The sequence below is a fragment of the Camelus dromedarius genome, chromosome 30 (genome assembly GCF_036321535.1).
Source record: "Camelus dromedarius isolate mCamDro1 chromosome 30, mCamDro1.pat, whole genome shotgun sequence".
NCBI classification, from domain to species: Eukaryota; Metazoa; Chordata; class Mammalia; order Artiodactyla; family Camelidae; genus Camelus; species Camelus dromedarius.
In genome coordinates, this window is record NC_087465.1 from 780,906 (window position 1) to 801,768 (window position 20,863).

The following is a 20,863-nucleotide window of genomic DNA, read 5'->3' on the forward strand; positions in this document are numbered from 1 at the left end:
AGCTTTCTGAAGACCGAGGCTGATGGCTTTCACGTCCCGCCTCTGGGACACTTGCTCGGTTACTTCCTTGAGACTCTCCCAGCCCTGCCCCTTCTCTCCTTGGGGGCCCTGGTGATCGTTGGCCCCGAGACGCTCTCCACCCCATCCTGCCGGCTCTCCCTCCTCCGCGCAGGCAGAGCGGTGCTGCCCGCTGGCCCGAGTCCAGCGGTCCTCCCGCCGACGGCTCCACGCTGCTCCTGAGCCCAGTCGGCCTGGCTTCACTCTCCCCGTGGTACTTTCAGCTTTATGATTTCCATTTGTAACTTCTCTTTCTAGTTTTCTTCCTATTTTTAGGCAATAGTCAAAAGTGAGCTACGTTGGTGCATTCTAGACCTCAGCCCCCAGGGATCAGTCAAGCACACTCTGAAACATGGGCTCTCCGGCTGACAGCTCCCAATCACAGGCGAGTCCACTTCATCTCAGCCCTGAACCTGATGGACGGCACACAGCCGAGCGGACCTGTTCTGGGCTCGGGGGGCAGTCCAGAGGGACTCCAGGCGATGATGCCCCAGCTGAGTGGTGGGGGACCGCGGCGGTGGAGGAAGGCCGGGGCAGGTGGTGGGCCAGGCTCGCGGGTCAGTGCCCACGGTCTGTGCGGTCAGGATGGTGCGGGGGAGGTGAGGGTGGAACCTGTGTTGCAGGGAAGCCGTCCCGCACTTTCCTCTGAGCAGTCGGCGGCTGACGAGCTGAGAGGAGTGCGGTGGCACCTGGGCAGGGCTGACGAGCTGAGGGGAGTGCGGTGGCACCTGGGCAGGGCTGACGAGCTGAGGGGAGTGCGGTGGCACCTGGGCAGGGCTGTGAGGGTGCTGTCACCAGAGAGATCCTTCCAGCAGCCCTGGGGATGCTGCCCTGCCTGGCCTGGTGGGCAGCTGGCTTCAGACCAGTCTTGGGGTGTCTGTGGCAATCTGGGCCGGCGGGGCAGGAGGACAGGTCTGCGGGTGCAGCAGAGGGAACAGCTTCCCCACCGGCCTCTGGGAATCTCAGAGCATGTGTCCCGGCTTCACATCCCACCAGAGACCCCACGGCCCCCAGGCCCTGCTCTCTTCTGCCTGTCCTGGGCCCCCAGAGCTTTTCTTTTGGTGGCTGAAGAGAAACAGGTATCCTTAGTGCGTACCTGCAGAGTTAGAATATTCTGCACGCTTGCACAAAGTAAGCATGCAAGCAGGGAGGAGGTCCGCGGACGTGGGCTGGGTTTGAGGAAGGAGGTCGGGGGATACCCTGGTCCTGGGCTGCCACCGTCCTCCTCGGGGCTCCGGGCAGCAGTGGGAGGAGCTGGGCACACATCTGCGAGCTGCATCTCCGGGCTCCTGCCTGCTGGGGTGGGCGGACAGCCTGGGGTCCTGCGGGGGCCAGGTCCTGCTCGGTGGCAGGCAAGTGGTTTCATCTGCGCTCCGCTCTCCCCTCTGAGTAACGGAAACAACAGCAGCTCCCTTCCTAGGGCTTCACGAGGAGAAGGCAGGCGGTTTTGCCAAAGCGCACTGAACACCTTGCTTGACGGTCAGCACGGTGACTGTTAATTCTGTACTGTGATGTGACCGCTGCACATGGACAGGTGGCCCCCACATCTCGTGCCCCTTGGTGCCCACCTGAGAGCTCGCTGACTCCGTCTTTCCTGGGGACAGTCATCCCAGCTTGGATGGTCCCTGCTTTCCTCGCCATTTTCAAGGCTGTCTGCCCCTGAAGACTGTGAAAAGCCCCTTTTTGGATTGTTGGAGAGGCGATGTGAATGCTGGGACCAGGTCAGCAGCACCCACAGGCTGCCCCTTCACCCAGGGCTCAGAGGAGAGCCGGGAACAACGTGGCCGTTGTGAGCAGGGCCCCCGGGTGCGGCGGAAGGACGCCTGGCCGTCACGGGGTGCTAATCCTGTCTGTTCCACGTGCTGACCGTCAGCCTCGGGGAGAGGGGCTCCGTGTCTGCACACACACCCCCACCCGCCGTGTTCACCCCGGCTTCCCGTGACCGCCGTTCCAGCGGTGAGACCCTCAACTGGTGCAGCCGCTGTGGAAGACAGCACAGAGGTTCCTCAAGAACTTAAAAATAAAACTTCTGTATGGTCCAGCAAGTCTACCTTGGGAACACATCCAAAAGAAACGGAAACTCTCACTCAAAAGATGTCTGCTTCCCTGTGCTCCCTGCACGCTGGTTACAACAGCCCAGACGTGGAAACAGCCTCAGTGTCCGGTGGTGGATGAACAGACAGAGAGGAGGAGGTGTGCACAGAAGGAACGCTGCTCAGCCGTAAGGAAGAAGCAAGTCTTGCATTTGCAGCAACGTGGATGGACCGTGAGGACTTTATCGAAGTGAAAGACGTCAAACGGAGAAAGACAGGTTACCTATGATCCCGCTTGACTACGGAATCTTAAAACAAAACAAAGCACCAAACTCACAGAAAAAGAGATCAAATTTGTGGTTACAGAGGCTGGGGTGGGCAGCGGAATGGAGGCGGCCGGAGGCGCAAACTTCCAGTGAGAAGGTCGGCAGGGTCGCGGGCTGTAACGTGCAGCGTGGGGAATGGGGTGGACGCTGCTGCCCGCTACACGTGGAAGCTGCTGACAGAGTAAATCCAAGGGTTCTCATCGCAAGGACAAAGGATCTTTCCTCTTTCCTTCTTTCCTTTCTACGGTAACTACGTGAGAAGACGGGTGTTAGCCAAACCTTTCGCTTGTATGTAAATCGCACCGTCATGCCAGGCACCTTGACCGTATCCCATGATACATGCCAGTTATTTCTCAGTGAAACTGAGACGCAAGGGCTGCTGCGTCATAAAGCTCCGTGCGTGGTGCTAATGTGGCGGCGATGCCGGCGAGGGGGACAGGGGCTCCCGTAAGGCCCAGCGGTGCAGATTCAAACCGGACTGAGGTCAGGGCCAGGGGACGCCCTCAGACACGGACCCACCGTCTGGCGTCCCTCTGAGCGGAGTCACTGCCCAGGTGCAGAGGCTCTGCCCCCTTGCAGCCCCGCTGCCCGCTCTTGCTTTTCGCTCAGGAGAGGCTCGCTGGGATGCGTGGTTCGAAATCAGACGAAAAGACAGGCATGAGGACGGGTCCACTACCTTTTTGTCTCTTCTTAAAAAGGGAATCGTTACTGGACGTTCATCCTGCAGCTGTTTATGTTGAAAAATGCACATTATAAAGTGCAGATTAGGTATGCGTTGGGTAATCTTTCCATCAAGTCAGCGGTGTGTAAATTAAGGGTGACAGTGTCAGGAGGGCTGTTTGGTCTGTTTCCGTAGAAAATGCAGGTAGAACCCAGCTTCCTCTTAATGACTCGCAGAGACGAATTCTGCCGTCAGGGTGTTGAGCTTCGACCGTCCTCTGCTGTGCAGGGTCTAGGACCTAGCCCGTGTCACGCATGGTGCCGCGTAGGACACGCCGCGTGCAGACAGGCTCCTGAGGCGCCAGGTGTGGCTCTGTGCGGGGTCTGACCCTCTGCGCTGCGAGCAGAGCTCACCGAAGGCGGTGAATGAGACGCAGGACGACCTCCGAACATCAGTGCCTGGTGAGCATCATGCCGGTTGAACATCCCAGGGAGTCAGGAAGGGCTCGCTCGGAGTTAGAACGCGACGGGAAGAGGGGACACGGTGACGATGGTGACAGACTTACCTGTGAAGCTGAGTTTTTCTCTCCTTGGTGGAACCGTGGCCCTCGGGGCACCTTTCAAAGGGAGCGTCACCAGGGGAGACGTCCCACCTGTTAATACAGATGCCAGTGAGCTGGCTGGGTCCACTCCTTAGCCAGTAATTTCCTAAAAGAAGAGAGCTGTGTTGGAACGTCAGAACCGCCACGGTCCTGTGGAAACACCGGTAGCAACAGGAGTCTTCAGAGAACAACTTGCCGAGCTTTTGCATGGTGACGGGGTTGCCTCCCGTGCAGCCTTCGTTTCTGAGCACTTTTCTAAGAGTCGAGTTCAGGTGTAGAAATGCGTCTCCCAGGCGGCGCGGCCGCCCCACGGGGACTGGGACTCCCTGTTACATGTACATCTGGGAGGGCGACGGGAAACTGCCCCAGGGAGGTACTTTTATTTGCTTTTGCAATTAGGATTTTAGCAGGCGCCTTACCTCCGGCTCAGGTCTTTTTGTGGAAGGTAAAATATATTTTCTAAGTCAATCCAGGTACCCACCAGTCTATTTCCAGTTCTAAAATGCTTCTGTTTCCTTATAAATACACAGACAGACTTGAATTTCTCTGTCCTTTCCCTTCTAAGGAGTGGAAGCCTGCCTGTGAGGAGAGGAGGCCGAGCGTGAGCCCTCTCCGTGGTGTCTGAGGACGCGCCTTGGCGTGAAATTCCTCTTCCCGTCAAAGTCTCCCAGGCCATCCCTCCCCCTCCAGCTCGTCCCCCGGGCATCCTCCCCCACACCCCACCCCCCGCCGTTTTGTGCGGCAGCCGGGCAGGAGCCCAGAGACCGTGGGCAGGTGTCGGCTCGCTCCTGTCTTTGGTGGTGTCCCAAACCCCACAGGGCGCAGAGGTCCAGGAAAAAATGTGAAATCAGCCACCCAAGTCGAATGGAAAATTTCAGGACGTGGAAAACAGGGGGACAGTGGAGAGCTGAGGTCACGGCTCAGAGTGATCTTTTGGTTTACCTGTTTACCCAAAGCATTTCACCCATTCCATAGGAAAAAGGGGGGAAAAAAGAGAAAAACTGAGAAGAAAAAGAAAAAAAAAACCAGTTAATCTGTGTGACAGGCTGGATTACAAAGACCGTTTTGTTTACTTTACGCCATAGGTTTAGCGCCATCTCTGAGCCGTAGGATGACGTCTCGAGTTCTCCTTTCACTTTGTTCTGTGTGTCGTTTCTCAGAAATCCTTAAAGTGCACGTATTTACAAGGAAGTTGAAGCCACTGGTGCCTGGATATTCGGATTCCTTGGGAAATACTTTTTCCCAGGAGCGGGGCGCCCGTCACTGGGTTGACGCCCTCTGTCACTCTGCGCGGGATCCGGAGGCCGCAGGAGGATGTCGGCAGACGTTCTGCACTGGATTCCTGGTCACAGAGAGAGAGGAGACCGGCGTTTCCTCTGACTGACCTCATCTGGGCAACGACCCAACGTAAACGCGGTCCCTGGGCTCCTCACATCCTCCGTGACGTCACGTGGGCCCCGGGTTCTCCACCTCCTCCCTCCTCCCTCCTCCCCAGGACCCCTCTCCCTGCAGACAGTGGTCAGATCAGCCAGGGTGTTGCTTTGCCCAGAGACTGTGTCTGGGGGCCCCCGGGAGGGTCTCGTCTGGCAGTGCTGCGACCCAGAGACCCCCGGGGTGTCCAGTTCTCGGGTGTCAGACTCCTGGAATCTTCCAACACAGGAAGGAAAACTGGGGAGATTTGAGCCGTAGCATCGCAGACCTCTGACCAGGAGAGACGTCTGAGAGATGCCCGCTTTCTGGAACACAGTTTGGGAACCGGGCGCTGTGTCCAGCCTGCCCCAGTGAGCTCCCTGGAGAAGAAGCAGGGTCTGGGCCTGCTTCTGGGAGAGTCTTCTCACCCATTCCTCACACGGAGCTGGCTCTTCCGTGACTCAGCTTTTCTTTGAAGAAAAGCTTCCTGGACACCCCCCCCCCCAAAACAACAAAAAACAAAAAAAGATTCTAGAAATATTTGTGGACGCTCAGGACTGAATCTCAGTGTCAGCCGTTTTTTCCCCGGCTTGGCGTCTCCTCAGACTTCTGATGGTATTTTTGGAATGAAACCGCGTATCCAGACTCCAGCATGAAATCCGAAAGCCAGAATCGCCTGATACTTTTTCCCACAAGTGCACTGGAACCACAGCAAATGAAAGGGCTCCCTCTCAGCCAGAGACCACTGAGGTGCTGGACAGAATGTCAGAACGATGAAGGTGACTCTGTCGGCTGATGGATGAACGCCCGTGGAGCTCGCTAGCGGGCACCAGGCTGTCCCGGGCAGAGCTTCGGCTCGCGGCGCCCGCGGGCCAGACGCACCGCTGTCTCTGGACGGGGAGGGCACGACAGAAGCGGTGAGTTTTGATTACAGACCCAAGAAGATGGACCATCAAGTGTGAAAGTAACATCAGCCTGCAACCTTGGGTTTCTACCGCGTTGGCCTAAATTTCCAGGCCAAATACACACACTATGAGGCAGAGGTCTAAATTATTACTGGAATTCAGTGCCAGGGAAATCAACAGCGGCCGGCGAACGTGCCCGTGTGGGCCCCGCCCGCACTGGGCTTCAGCCCTCCCAGCCTGAGTTGTCCAGGAGCAGGTCGAACACTCCTGGTCGAATGCTACAAGATCTGGTTTTTTCTTTTAAATTCTTTTGGGGGTAGTAATTACGTTTGTTTGTTTGCTTGTTTGTTTTAATGGAGATACTGGAGATTGAACCCAGGACCTCGTGCATACTAAGCACATGCTTCACCACTGAGCTGTACCCTCCCCCAAATCTGTTTTTTCCTTAAAAAAAATTTTTTTCTTTTTTAGTTACATACTCTATAACTTGCTCTAGGCAAAACCCTCTCATCAGGCTGTGGGAGAAATTCAAAATGAGTAGCAGAAATGACAACTTATCTTTATTTCAACATGGAAATGTGGTTTCTCCAGATGTTTCTAATGTTCCAAGTAGGGATTTTCAAAGGCTGAACATTGCATCACGGCTGCCGGCCGAAAAGATGCTGCACAGGGATGTGTGTCTGCGACCCCCACACACAGACACTCACACGCCCCAGGACTGCGGACAGTGACTTGAACTGATGCACAAGCAGAGGATCTGAGGGGGGGCCACGTTTCTCCCTGGATGTCGTCAGACACGGACCCCAGGCAGCTGGCTTCTTTGTGGAACCGTTAAGGGTCTGAAGAGCCCTCAGCCATCCAGAGCATCTGGTGGTGGGTGAATCATTTTGAAAGCTGGTTCTCAAGACCACAGGGAGTCCGGGAGGGAACCTATGAGAAACATCGAGGGCCCCACCCCACCCCACCCCACAGGACATCCCCCGCATGCCCTCCCCCAGCACACAGGGGAGAGAGAAGGGCAGGGAGACGGGGTGGGACAGAGGCGTCACAGTGCTGGAGGTGCGGCTTTTGTTCGAGTCACTTGTGTTGCGTCATCATGACACTCTTCTGCGGGGGGGGGGGGGGATGGTGGCCAGAGCCTGAGGCTCTCAGGGGGCGGCGATGCAGGGGCGGCTGGCCCGATGGCTGCGGGAAGCGGCAGGATGATGCGTCCGTGTCCCGCCCGCCGCGCCCTGCGCCGCGCGGTGCGTGTCGGAGAACGCCGTACCGCAGCGACAAGTCAGGTGGCTCCCACCATCAACCAGGTCATGTCTACTTGGGACACAATAGTCATTCACTTGGGAACACTTTCTGCTCGTCCCAGGGTCCCAGGAGTAGGCAGGGCACTGGGAGGTAAAGAGCGACCCCAGTCTCCACTCTTACGGAGGCGCTCGCAGTCCAGTGAGGAGGGGCCGCGCCGGCAGACAAGTGTGAGGGGACCGCGTGCAGGCGCGGGTGCGGGAGGGGCGAGAGCCCGTGCAGGGCGGGTGGGGGGTGGCGGGGCTTTGTGGAGGAGGGGGCAGCTGAACCGAGACTCCGGGAACGGGGGGAGGAACGAGCCGGATGGACGCAAAGTGGAGCAGGCCCTGGAGGCTGCTCAAGGGCTCCGTTTGTTCAGGAAACTACAATTGTTCAGCGTTTCTGGAGTGTGCGAAAATATAAAATAAGCTGTCTGTTTGTTGAGGAATCAGCAAAAGCTCGTGGGTTTGGGTAGTATCCTGACATGATCAGAAGTGGCCTTCGGTGTCAGATGCTGAGCAAACAGTTAGTCTACGTCGCTGCATCTGGCCGCGTTAGAGAAAGACACAAAGCCAGCCCTCACCCCGGCTGGAGGTCGGGTGGGGCGTTCCCACGAAAGCCCAGCAGGCACGAATGCCTGCCCGCAAGCCCACGTTGCCCTTTTCTTGGGCCCGCGGCTTTTCCTCATTCGTCAGGGTCTGAGCCTAAAGCCGCCACCGTGTCGAGAGCCCTGCTCAGTGAGGTCAGGGTTTGGATCAGAGTGATCTGAATGTTCCTCCACGATTTTTGAATTTTCTGAGATTCGCTGATCCTGGGTTCCAGGGTTTCCTACCCTCTCCCTATGTGTCGGGGCACAAACAACCCAGTGCGAAATGAATTACCCAGTGTGGTGGATGAACTGGCCGTGGTGTTTCTGGGGTAGGAAAGTCAGTTTCCTGGGTCTCTTTACTTACACTTAGTAAAGGTTATTTGTGTTGGCAAGTGAATGAAACAAAACACGGGGAACATGACAAAATATAATCTTGTAATTACTGGACATAAAAGCTCTTTTGGCCAAATAGAAACGGGATAGACAGTTTGATCTGGTTACTGAGTTCTTCTTTTCTGTCCTCCGTAGAGGACGCTGGGGCTGGGCCCCCTGTGTGAGGTGGGGTTCGTGGCTGAAAACGCCCAGCACCGGCTAGTCCAAATCCAACAGCCAGGAGGAGTTTTATTTTTTAACTTTTTGTGGGAAAGAGAGTAGAACCGGCACCTGAGTGGGCACAGGCCACACCTTTTCTCTCCGCTGCTGTAAACCGTGAGGGCTGGTGGTTCGGGGCGTTGCTGGATGAACTGGGTCGGCTGACAGGAAGAAGCCGGAACAGTCACCGAGGAGCGTCGTAATCGAGGTCCAAGTGGACTTGCTGCTGATACCAGCTCAGCTGCAAGCGCGAAGAGTGTGCTGGACTTGGGAGAAGGGCCAGGTATAGCACGAGGCCCGCAGGGGACACGTCGTCCGTCTCAGGAAAGCAAGAGCCTTCTGGTGGTGGGCGAGGCCAGCCCTGCCTGCGCCTTCTCCCGCTGGGCTCTCCTGGCACCTCAGCGAATAATGGCTTTCTGATCCTGGCGGAGTTGTCACCAGTGCCCATGGCCACCACACACTCCTCTGCTCTCGACTGAAGGGTCAGCACGCTAGCGACTTGCTGCCTCTGTGTGGCTCAGTCACGGGGGAGCTCATGGTGGAATTCATGGTGTCAGTGGCAACTGTATTTGTGAGAAAATCAGTGAGAATCTGCTTCTCATCTCCTTTCCCGACTCGGCTTCAGAGTGCTTTCCTGCTGGGTATCATTTTAATCCTCCTGATGGAATGAAAATTACTTTGGTTTTAGAAGTTACTTTATCTTTGACACAGACCTGGATAAGAGGCAACGTACCAGGGAGAAAACTCAGCATTAGGAGTCAAAGTTGGTTACAGAGCAGGAGATAAGTGTTCTGTCCTTTGATTGTTTAAAATGTTTATTTCTTTCCTAATTTCAGAAGTAACATATTCTTACGAGTAAGTGGGCACACTGTATAAAGGCTTTGTACTGAAGGTGAAGCTTTTCCAAGTTCTTGCCAAACTCACTGGATGAAGAGCTTTCTGTATATTTTGTGGTTTGTGAATCTGAGAAGCATCATCCTGTTTCTCCAGCTCCTGGCATTGCTCGGGGGGAAACATCGGTGCTCGTGGGGCGTCAGCTACAGGCTTTCATCCATGATGGTGACGCGGTTGATCTCTGATCATATGCGTCGCAGGGGATTTTGTATTAAATGGTGACAAGGAGCAGGTGACACAGGCTGATGGAAGGAGGAGGAAGGCACTTTCCTAACAGACAAGGAAAAAATCATGCTTTCATTGGCTAAAAAGTACATTTTTGGCTCTCTTCGGAGTGCTGGTGTGCACAGATCGAAAACTGTGTTCAACTTTAAGGAAAAAAATGTCGATCCACTCTGTGTGCCACACTGTGGCCTGGGCTCCTTGCCCTCCTGGACTCAGTAGGGGGGCAGGGGGCTGAGCAGGGCTCCCTCACCTTGGCTGGACTTGAAGCCATTGTGGGAGCCCGGTCAGCTGGGTGGTGGAGCTCTGCCCTCCCCACCAGGCTGGGCGCTGGGACCGCAGGACCCGGACGGCCTGGATTACCCTGTGGCGGCTGCTGTCCATTCTTTCCAGAAAACCCTCTCATTAGCGTGTGTGTCACCAGACAGTGATTTCTGGACAAGTGAAAAGGCAGCGCCTTTCTTGTTTAAGATTTGAAATTGCAAAAAGAGAGTGTCCGCCTTTCAAGTCAGTCAGGACACCTCCCTGGAAAGTTACCTGGGCTGCTGGGGCTTGGCAGGGGTGCAGGAGGGAGCTGGCCTGGAGAGGCTCCCGCCGGCCCGGGTGGCCAGCCCCAGGGCAGCAGCTCCCCTGGAGTCCTCCAGATTTTCCTAAACTGTAAAAATCAAAAAGTTACCTTTTAGAATCGTCTTTTCTTCTAATTCTTTTTTATTGCCTTTTTTTTTATTGCCTCAGGAAGGCAGTAACACAAAAGATCCTTTTACGTCTTTGATTTAAAACACAGAATCCGAGCGGGGCTTGCCTGGCCGGGTGCAGGGAGGGAGACCTGTGGCTGGTCCGTGCCCATCCCACCAGTAAGAGCCCGGCTACTGCAAACAGGTTCCTTCATTTCAGCTTATAAACCCAGGAAAATGACTTAAAACCCTAATATGTGAAAATAAAAGGCCTGGATCCTCACCCGATCTGACTTTATAAATTATGAAATCTTCACCTCTTTCCTTGAGTAAAACAGTTTTTATCGTGCATAGAAGCCCCCCGACCCCAACTGCCTTCCTTCCCCTCTGGATTTTATAGCGTTTTTTAAATTTTTTTTCAGCTTAATTTCAAACTCTTTGAAACCCCTGTGCTGTGAGCTGTTTTGTTAAAGGAATTTATGAAGAATTTGGGATCATTCAAGACAAGCATGTGCCGTTTCCTTTTAAGTGTTTCCCCGAGAGGTTTCTCAATACTTCTTTCCACTGGGCACCTAGAACGGTGATTGCCTGGCCAAGGGCAGGATGCAACCGAGAGAGTGAGGAAGAGAGGGGCGTCTGAACTTGTCCAGGAGTTGTGACTCAGCACGCCGTGGCCCCACCTCCTCTGCTGCGATGGCCTCCCTCACAGCTGGTCCCCGACCACCTGTACCAGCCTCACCTGGGCGCCTGTGAGAAACGCAGACTCCTGACCGCCGTCTAGTCCCCAGTTCTGGGGGTGGGACCCAGCCAGCTGAGTCCCCGCCCACCCTCCGGCTGACTCCTATGCTCTTCAGGTCAGAGAGCAGCCTGGGCTCCCTGCCCCCATGGCCCCTGGACTGTCCTTGGAGCAAGGCTGCCTCTGTCCACCTCACCCCTGGGGCTGGGGAGAGACTGGCCCGGCTTCTCTCTGCCTGCCTCTCTTCAGCTCACCCCAGGGCTGGAAGGGTCTCCGGTCCCCGCTGGGCTGAGGCGGACCTGGGACATAGTCCTCCCCACGCTGTGGGGGACAGCGAGAGGGACCAGTGGCCATCGGTGCTTCTGTGGGGCCCACGTGTGTGTTCAGGCCTGTGCTCAGGGGAATGTCTTTATCCAAAGCACACCCTGGACAAACACCACCAGGAGAAGGGCAGAAACAGGCAGCTTCATGGCCAGGAAGACACCCAGGTGCCCGGGTCAAGCAGGTGGGACCCGACTGATGGCTGCTTAGAAAGGACGTCCACACCCGTCCACCATTAGCATGTGGTGATGCTTTGTGGCATGTTTAACTGTGTTGACCCCAACCCTGACCCCATCCCTCCCCTACTTCGTTAGCTAATTCCCACAGAATTCGCCTGGTTATAGCTCAAACCTTTACTTCATTTAGATTCTGTCGGCTTAAGATGTGGTGGCCTCCATTTTATTTGTTTTGACAAACATGGTTTTAAAATAAGTTCACTCTATAAGATAAGAGAACACAAAGTGATCAGTACACTGTCGACAATGTGAAATCTCACCAAAAGTTACTTAATACAAGAAATAGAGACCACTTCGTTACACCTGCAGCTGGTCTTTGTGCAATGCAGGCAGGGTTTAGGGGTGCCCAATCCCCCGCCGTTGAAAATCTGTGTAACTTTACAGTTGGCCTCTGTATCTGTGGATTCAACCAACTGTGCATCTAGCAGTGAAAAAAATCCGCATATAAATGGACCTGCACAGTTCAGATGTGAGCCGTTCAAGGGTCAATTGTATATTATTACATATTATTTACTCAACAATGTGCTTGTGAAGTAAAATGATGCTCAATATAATTGTCTCTTATCCTTTTATTGTGTTTGGGCTAAGTTTAGGTATTATGAGATAAAAACATTTAAAAGAGAGGGAAGACTTACTTGTCATCAATTCAGAGAGAATAATCTTCTCCTAGGAAAGCCTGTTTGCAACTTTACATAAACATTAATAAGTAACACATAATTAAACTGAAGTGACACAGTGAAAGTAGCCTGGGAACTAGAGAAAAAATACACCCACTAAGACTGAATTCCACTTAGCAGAGTGTCCCGTATTTTAAAATGATACAGGGTAACCAAGCAGGGAAATCTGCATGGCTGCTCCCGAAGGGGCGACGAGCATCTCGGGAGGAAGCCAGGGGCTGCCCAGTTAGGAGCCCACCTGACTCCCAGGGGAGCCTCCGGGTCCTGAGGGGCTGGGCGCTGAACCCTGCCTCTCGGCAGGGACACCTCACAGCCAGCTGCGACAGTGTGGCTGGTTTTTCTCCCTTTGGGGTGAAATCACATTTAGAAGCATCTCTGCAGCGAGCAGGTCCCCCTCTGTGGGGTGAGTAGAAAGAGCTGGTATGTTTCTGGCCCCAAAAAGTGGATGAGGATTGAGGAAGACAGGAGGCGTGCTTGGAAAATTAGAGCAGACGTGCAAACACTGAAGCACAGCCCAGTCCCCCGTTGTGCAGATCAGGGCTCACACAGGTCAGGGGATGGGGGCAGGCGGTCAGGAGCGGAGGAGCTGCTTTGGTGGAAGTTTGTGTGGTCTGGTCTCCACCGCCCTCAGCTCGCGGCTGTGTTGCGGGTGTGGGGGGTGTGGGACAGGGCCAGAACTGAGCTAGGCTCACGGCTGGGCTACATGGGTGAGGTTTCAGGATCAGCGGTACACGGGTCACCGGCGAACCGGGTAGAAATGCAGACTCCCAGGCCCTGCCCCGGACCCACTGCACCGAGATGCCAGCAAGGCCCACAGGTGACCCTGTGCATGTGGGCTTTGACAGACGGGGGACTGACCACCTCAGGCCTGCAGCTCAGCGAGGCTGAGTGTGGCCAAGTGGTGACCTGTCTCCTTTCTGCCAAATCTAAGTAGAAGACTGACCCCATCACGGAGGGCCTAGCCCCAGCACATCCGATGGAGAGACGGGCCGGAGCTGGGACTCATGAGAAACGTAATTACCACTCACTGCCTTGTTAAAAGAACGTGTCGCGTTTTCACCTAATCCCCGTCTTTCCTTCTCGCCCCTGAGAACCAGCTGCGGCCACCTCCTAAGCACGCGGTGGAAGAAGCCCTTCCGGGCTCGGGGTGGGGGCGAATTCCAGCCCCGAATGACCCCTGGAGGAGGCCGTCTGTCTTTGCCCACCGTCCTGGCCGCCCCTCGGCGGTTGTCCAGGAAAGCGAGTGGGTGAAAACTCAAAGCGCCCCCCGGTCGCCGCTGCGCATTTTCTGGAAGGCCCGGCTGCGGGGACCAGAGGCGCCCGGCCCCCCACGTGCGGCTGGGACCCCCGCGGGCGCCCCGGGGGGGCCGGCGTTCCTCTGAGCGTCCTGCAGGCCGCGGGGGTCGCTCTGGCCGTCCCCGCGGCCCTGCCCTTGGCCGTGGACGGCCCGCCTTTACCGCGGACGGCGGCCCCGCGGGCCTTGCCTCCTCGCGGGCCGTCCCGTCGAGGCGGTGCTGCTGCGTCTCGCCTGCCTTTGGTGAAAAGGCGAGAAGGACGAAGAGGCCTGATGACAACGCTCAGCTTAGTTTTGTCCAGAACGTTTCCCACGTCTAAACGAGGGACACCCCCTGGGATGCGAACCCTGGCCGGAGCAGCTTTAGACGTCGCACAGTTGTAGTTGCCTCGTTACCCCGCGGTGCCCACGTCTCTGGTGGTGAGAGGAGCGGCTGTTCTGCTTGGAGGACTCCGTCTCGGAAGATAAAAGCCGGGCGAGGGCTGCGGGGGTGCGAGGGAGCCACGGTGGTCTTCAGAAGACGGAGTGTTAATGGACAGAGGATGGAGACCAGCTGCTTTCCAGCTCCGGCGAGAGAGGAAGGGGCTGGCGGGCCCCCCCCCCGGGGGGGGGGCGCGGGGGAGCCGGGGGAGCGGGTCCTGCTGGGCGCGGCCCTGGAGGAAGCAGGGCCAACGGGTTTCCAGGACGGCGCTGGAGCGGCTCTGCAGACTGCTACACGTGCTGCGTAACCCCCGAGTTGTGCTGCTTCCTAAGTGAACCCCTCGGCTGTTAACCGTTTAATCTCAGGGCACGCGATCTCCCCTCCGCCGCGCCGCAGCCTGCGCGTCCCAGGCCCTCCCTTCCCCTGCAGAGGGCGAAGCAGGAAGGATTCGGGTTTGGGCTTCCATTTTGCAGCTCAGGGCCTCTGCTGTCTTCAGTATCTCTAACCGGAAAGACCAGCTGCGGAGAAGCATTGGCCAGACGAGGCGACCCGGGAGCAGGCGTAGCTCCGGTAGAATACAGCGTCGCGCCCCGGGTGCCACGGCGTGCCGGCCGGCAGTGCGGGGACCCGCCCGTCCCGCATTGTGCCGCTGGGGCTGTTCCTCGTTTACACTTCAGGGACCGGGCCCCGAGGGGTTACGTAAGCTGCTTAAGGATGTAAAGCCAGTAATATGAACACGTATGTTGAATTTAAAAGCTGGTGTTTTTCCTACAATGCCGCCCTGTCTCGTATTATAGGAAACAAATTAAGGCTACTGAGAATGCTTATTAGAACGTGGATCTGTTATTAAAACCAGTTTTCAGAGCTCCGGCTCTCAGAGTGTCTATCACACCTGGTCCACCTGCCCTGGATTTGCCTTTATTCACATTCTGAGCATCTTACCTATTCGTGGGAGGCTGTCATCACTAAGTTGGAAGACACCAGTGAATTTGCTTTTCTCAAAAATTATCAAGACTCTTTGCAATAAAGGGGAATATGTGGAATTTATTTTAGACCTGCAAGCTATTTTTCACTAATTTCTCTTATTTTCTCCATTTATTCATTCAGCAAACATTTGTGGATGTGTGTGTTCCAGAGGACGTGCTGGGTACCAGGAACTTATATGTTAAGACGCTCTGTCCAGTGAAAAAGAAAGATATCAAAAAAAAAAAACAAAAAAACCCCAAAAAACCTGCCACATTGTAAGATAAACGCCCCATTGTAAATGATATAAAGCTCCCAGAAAGAGTGAATCTGGAAAAGTATTTAAACTATGTGACATCCAAGCCAGGTCTTATGTGCTATAGGACATGTAGTCAAAAGCCTTGTGAAAATGCTGAAGTCTAAGAAATCACTGAGCTGTGTTTAGACAAAATCTCAACATGTGATGTACCATGTGAAAATAAAATATTTGTATCACAAATACACCGAGAACGGTGAGGACAAAGCGGAAATACATTGCAAAAATATTGCCACCGATTCTTCTTTAGGAAATTAGACAAATGAAGAGATTTTTCTTTTTAGAAAATTATGTTTGCACTTCGGACTTGCCTGCAGATGCACAGATGAGAGAAGGAACGTGAGCAGACGTGGTCCCTGGGTGAACCAGCCAGGTCACTGCAGGGTTGCTGACTCACTCACACGGGCCCTTGTGGGGGTATTTCCATGTATCACCTGGGCTGCAAACTTCCAGGCATCATTTGTACACCAAATGCGCCAACTAAAGTGGTCTTTTTATGACTTTAGAGTGCCCCAGACAAGCCATTTCTTTTACATTTATAAACTGCTTTCCAAATAATTTTGCCTTTGAGGTATATGTCCTGAGATGTGAAAAGAAAGTTAGATGTAGAATATTCAATTGAAGGGTGTTTTTTTTCAGTTAAATGCATACCTGCTTTCTACGTCGGCTAAAACTGAGATGTAACAGAGGAGTGCGTGTGAGCGTTGAGGGAATGGCCCTGGTTTGCTTGTGGCCCGCAACTAATCTGAGATGCCAGCTCTGGCTTCCATTTGTATCACAAGAACATTGGAAGGCAAAATGATTCTGCAAGTCCTGAGCCAACCAGAGAGAAGTGATTCGGAGTGGCGGAGCTGTCATCACGTGAGTGTGGAATCTGGATTTAAACGCACAGATCGGTGGCTGTCACAGTGCCCACAACCGCACGTGTACCTGTGAGTGAGTTCACCGCGTCCAGGGAGCATGTGCTGCTGTGTGGACTGGCTGGCTCCGCTGCTTCATCAGGTGCACGTGGGGTCTGGGTGGGGGCCTCTTCCAGGTGCCATCAGAACCACCTTGACGTTCTCTCCCTGAGCCCTGCACCCATCAGACTGCTTCTTTTTGTATCAGTCACTAGATACGGGGTTTTCTTTTCACAGTTTAATTTTCCAACTTGTGTAATTGATAATAAATCCATTTTTCCCTGAACACTTCATGCAGATTTTCTATTTTTCCTATTACCTGACGTTTTTTCAAAACCTTCAGCTGTTCTAGTGGCCTATATGATAAGCACTCATTACAACAAGTGAGAGGAATTTGATTTCATAGCAAACATAATAAATAAATAAAAATAAGCAGAAGGTACAGCTCGGTGGTGGAGTGTGTGCTTAGTGTGTGCAGGGTCCTGGGTTCAATCCCCAGTCCCTCCATCAAAACAAACAGATCTAATTACCTACCCCAAAAAAGTTTTGAAAAGCATTCTTGACTATTAACAATGTGAATATTTTTAGCATTCAGAAAGCGTGATTCTTGTTACAGAGATATGCTAACAAACTCCTATTCTGATGTTGCCTTTCTGACTGTAACAGTATTATCTTAAGAGTAAAGAAAAAATACGGGCTGCTTATTCTAATCTATCAAAAAATAACACTTGATATTCATGGTAAACACTATTCACTTTTTCTCTTATGAACAAAAGAGACAATTCTTTGTATAACAGTTTGGCACTCATCATAAAGTCAGTCAAGTCTCTGAAAGTCGTATACAAATGAGAGATTTTTAAATCAAAAATGTTTATTGTAAAAAAAAGAACCTTGAAAATTGCTTTTTAAAAAAGAGACATTGATTTCACAAGTCTTTAGGTTGTATGTAGGCGGCAGCTCTAGACAACATCTCACTGTCACACAAAACTCATTCAATCATAGAAAAATAAACATGAATTTACACCGACTCGTCAACGCTGCCGTTCCTTAGAAAGGCACTTGGAAGGGGCTGTGTGAGTTGCATTTGTGGTCTGCATTTCACATAGTTTAAGTACATGACACATTTTCTAAAAAATCCTTTGTTGCACATAGTCCCATCTTTAGTTAATTGCAAAAAAAAAAAAAAATAGAAATCATTAAAAAATCCATCAAAAAAAAGGAAGACACAGAGTATGCACCAGGAATGTTCAAAGCTAGTCTTCCTCGTATCCCTCAAGGCACTGAATGTGTATTGGCGAAGAAAGGACAAAAAACACGTTTAATACATTCTCCTGTGTTTTTTGTAAAACTTGTTCTCCCTCTGTCTTAAAAAAAATACAGTTTAAAGCATCACGGGTGGGTAATCAAACCAGGCTTTCGTTCAAGGATGGTGACCAGACATCACACATGTGATAAAGTAAACTTGGAACACTCTGTAAGGCACCTGAGAGAGTGTCTGGTCGATTCTCTTCCCATGGGAAATCTGATCACAAACTCCATTCGAGGCAACACTTTCCGTTGAAATGATTTGGCAGCAGTGTAAATCTTTGCGTTCTTTCTTGAGAAGAAGATGTGATGTGCTTTTTGCTTCATCTCTGAAGACAAAGATCCTTGTCTTTTATCCCCTCGATCTAGCTGTCAGGAAATAGATAGTAATTTTAAACTTCACATGGAAAGGATTAACTCTAAATGCATGGATTCCGTGCTTGCGCAGCGTGTGCGTGTGTGTACGTGTGTGTGTGTGTGTGTTTGTGTGTGTGTGTACGTACTGTTTGGTCGGTAAGCACAAGAGAAAATGCCTTTGGACTTTTACTTGTTGTTTGGAGGCGGAGTGAAGAAATGCCTTGTGTTCGAGTAAACACTGGCTGTGTCACTCAGTGTGCCACACAGCAGCCAGACTCCTCGTGCTTGTGCAGCAGGGACATTCTGGAGAAGGTTTTGGAGCAGTTTTTGCACTGGTATTTCTTGACGTCCGAGTGTGTCTGCAGGTGGGCCCTCAGATTTGACCTGTCTGCAAACGCCCTGCTGCAGTGAGGGCAGGAGAAAGGCTTCTCCCCTGGGGGCGGGGCGGGGGATGGAGAGAGAAAGACAGTCAGTGCTTTCAGAGGAAACAAAAAGCCAGGTCACATTTATGAGTAACAGCTACATTTTGCCAAAAGAATGAGAAACAGCAAAACTTGATTACATTTCCCCAGAGTGCGTTCTTATTTCAACGTCTGGCCCTTTAAGATAAATTTGCACTTTGCCTTAAAAACAGCAAATTTTAAAAAAAGAGAGAGAATATTCTGCCTGCTGCCAGTCACGCAGAAATAATTCCTGCAGCTCTGGGGCTTCACTGGTAGAGCACTGGCAGGTGCAGCTGAGGGCAAGCTCCTCCCCGAGCTTCCCAGCATTTCTCCTTTCCCCTCCTGCCGTGTTATAAGCGAGGCTGGACAGATGCCTTGACACCCTGCAGGGTGATTTTGTGCTAGGAATAGAAAATTCAGCAGCAAAACCCAAACCAGACCGACCATCAGAAGCAAATTCAGCCTTGCCACCCAGCTCGCTGGGGGGTGACAGGTGTCCCCTTCATCTGCCTGTCTGCACCCTCAGTTCAGCTAGCCACGCATGTATTGCTGACTTCAGGGAGCTGCTTCACAGAAGCCACGTTCCCGGACTGCCTTCCTGACTTTCTAACTGATCTTTGAGACCAAACCCTCCGAGTCTACCTCCCAAAGCCTCAGTGCTGCTTGCGGCCTCTGGGGCAGAGGCTGTGAGCCAGCCCTTTGTGCCCCGACCACTTTCTGAGTCGGCAGGAAGAAGCTACAGATGGTCACCCATCATGGAAAGCACTGTGTCGCTGCTTCATGCAGACAGGACAGGCAGCCCCGAGCTTCCTCCTGTCGGACAGCAACGCCCCGTTCCCGTTTTCCTCTTACCAGTGTGCGTTCTAATGTGTCCTTGCAGCAGCCAGGGCCTGGAGAACGCCTTGCCACAGATCTTGCAGACACAAGGCAAGGTGTGGGTCCGAATGTGCATCTTAAGGGCGCCCAGGCTGACGTACTCCTTGTCGCAGTATCTGCAGCTGAAAGACTTCCTGGCCTGGGCGCCGCAGTGCAGCTGCTTGTGCTTGCCCAGCCCCGAGAAGGTGGAGTAGGTTTTGTTGCATAAATTGCACTGAAACTTTTCAGCTTCAATGGCGTGAGGGTCTGAGAGCTTGGACTGTAGTCTTTCCTCTTCATCGCTAATGGGGCTTTCCGAGCCGCTGTGGTCCTTGGACGAGGTGTCAGACGGAGGAGGGGGACTCACGCGCCCCAGGGATGAGGGGTATCCGGATAGAGGAGACAGGCCGCTGGGCGGCGGGCCGTGGAACGGGGCGGCGGCGGCCCACACGGTGATGGGGCTGTAGGCTCCCGAGCTGAGGATCTCCGGCTGCGGGATGACGGGCACGGAGTAGCTCTCGTAGAGGTACGGGGAAACGATCACTGCGGGGTGGGGTGGGGCGGGAGGAGAGCAAGGTGAAACACAACGTGGAAACACCCTAGGAGGCGACTGGGCAACGCGCACAGGACTTGAGGACCGGGGGGCGCGCTCGTGGGGAGGACGCGCGCGGGGAGAGCATTCCCTTCCCTCCCCCAGTGCTGGCGGTCCTTGTGCTTAAGGCACGTCTGCGGAGGATCCCAGGGGCCGGCCTGGCCCTGCGGTCAGCGAGCGCGCCCGGGCCCGCGCCTTCGCCGTCCCAGGCGAGGGGGAGCCTCCCACCCTTTCGAAAGATACGGAAAAGTTGCTTCCATTTTCTGCGTGGGCTGCTGGCAGGACTTAACGACCGTGAGCACAAAGATGTGCGTGAATCAAGCTGCTTTCTAAAGGAAGGGGGCCTTAGTACATGAAAAAAAAAAGGCAACAATTCACCCTTTACGCATCGCCTCACTCATCCTCCACGTACTCATTATGCAAGTACGCACACGCTTCAGAAAATGACGTTGCAAGAGTAGAACGGAGTCGTCCTTGCCAGTTAGGAGTTTGAAAAGTTTTGAATTAAAACGGCCTAGATGATCAAAGGAACGCCCGCTCTTTCCGGCCGCCGTTTAGCAGCAGACAGCTCAGCCTCTCGCTCTTTCGGAACCGAAGCTGAGCTGCAGCGGACACCAGTATTTGTCTATTTACGGGCAGATAAAGGTCCCTGTTTACCTGTGTGTGTGTCCAGCTCGCCATAGTTGGGCTTCTTGGAGGCGTTGAAATGCTTCTTGACCAGGAAGGAGCGCGGCATCCTGCCGGCGGCGCGGGGCGCGGGGCGCAGGGCGCGGGGGCGCGGGGCGCGCGGTCCTACAGCATCGCGGCCCCGGCAGGTGCGCGCACGGCGCCGCCAGGTCGCGGGCTCCTCGCGGACTGAGCCCGCGGTGGTGGGGAGGCCTTTTTTTCCTCCCTTTTGCAAGAAGGGTCCAATCACAGCCGAGAGGTTCAGATTTCAGCTCCTCCCTCTGGGACAGCTGTGAACAGAGGAAGAATCTGTTGTCAGACTAAATTATTCTGGTTCAGAATGGGTAGTTCTCCGGATTTCAGTGGCGAGGAGGAAGAGTGCTTAAGCATTTTCAAGAGAGGCCGTTTTCCTTCTTGAGCTCGCCGGTCGTTCGCGCTCTCGGAGGGAGAGAGCTGGATCCGTCGGACCGGGCATGGCTTCCAGATGTGGGCTCCGTGCGCGCTGGGGAGGAGAGGGGGTCCCCCGGATCCCGGCCAGCCC

The 20,863-nt window shown here is 53.8% G+C and overlaps 1 protein-coding gene across 1 annotated transcript; it reads right to left on the reverse strand.

The window, feature by feature from the left end:
- Nucleotides 1-16,955: 16,955 nt before the first annotated feature.
- On the reverse strand, nucleotides 16,956-20,426 carry SNAI2 (snail family transcriptional repressor 2). Its single transcript, XM_010988130.3, has 3 exons — nucleotides 20,314-20,426; nucleotides 19,062-19,607; nucleotides 16,956-18,199 (listed from the first exon to the last, which is right to left on the reverse strand). The coding sequence occupies exons 1-3, from the start codon at nucleotides 20,390-20,392 to the stop codon at nucleotides 18,018-18,020; spliced, it is 807 nt and encodes a 268-aa protein (XP_010986432.1). The 5' UTR covers nucleotides 20,393-20,426; the 3' UTR covers nucleotides 16,956-18,017.
- Nucleotides 20,427-20,863: the final 437 nt, after the last annotated feature.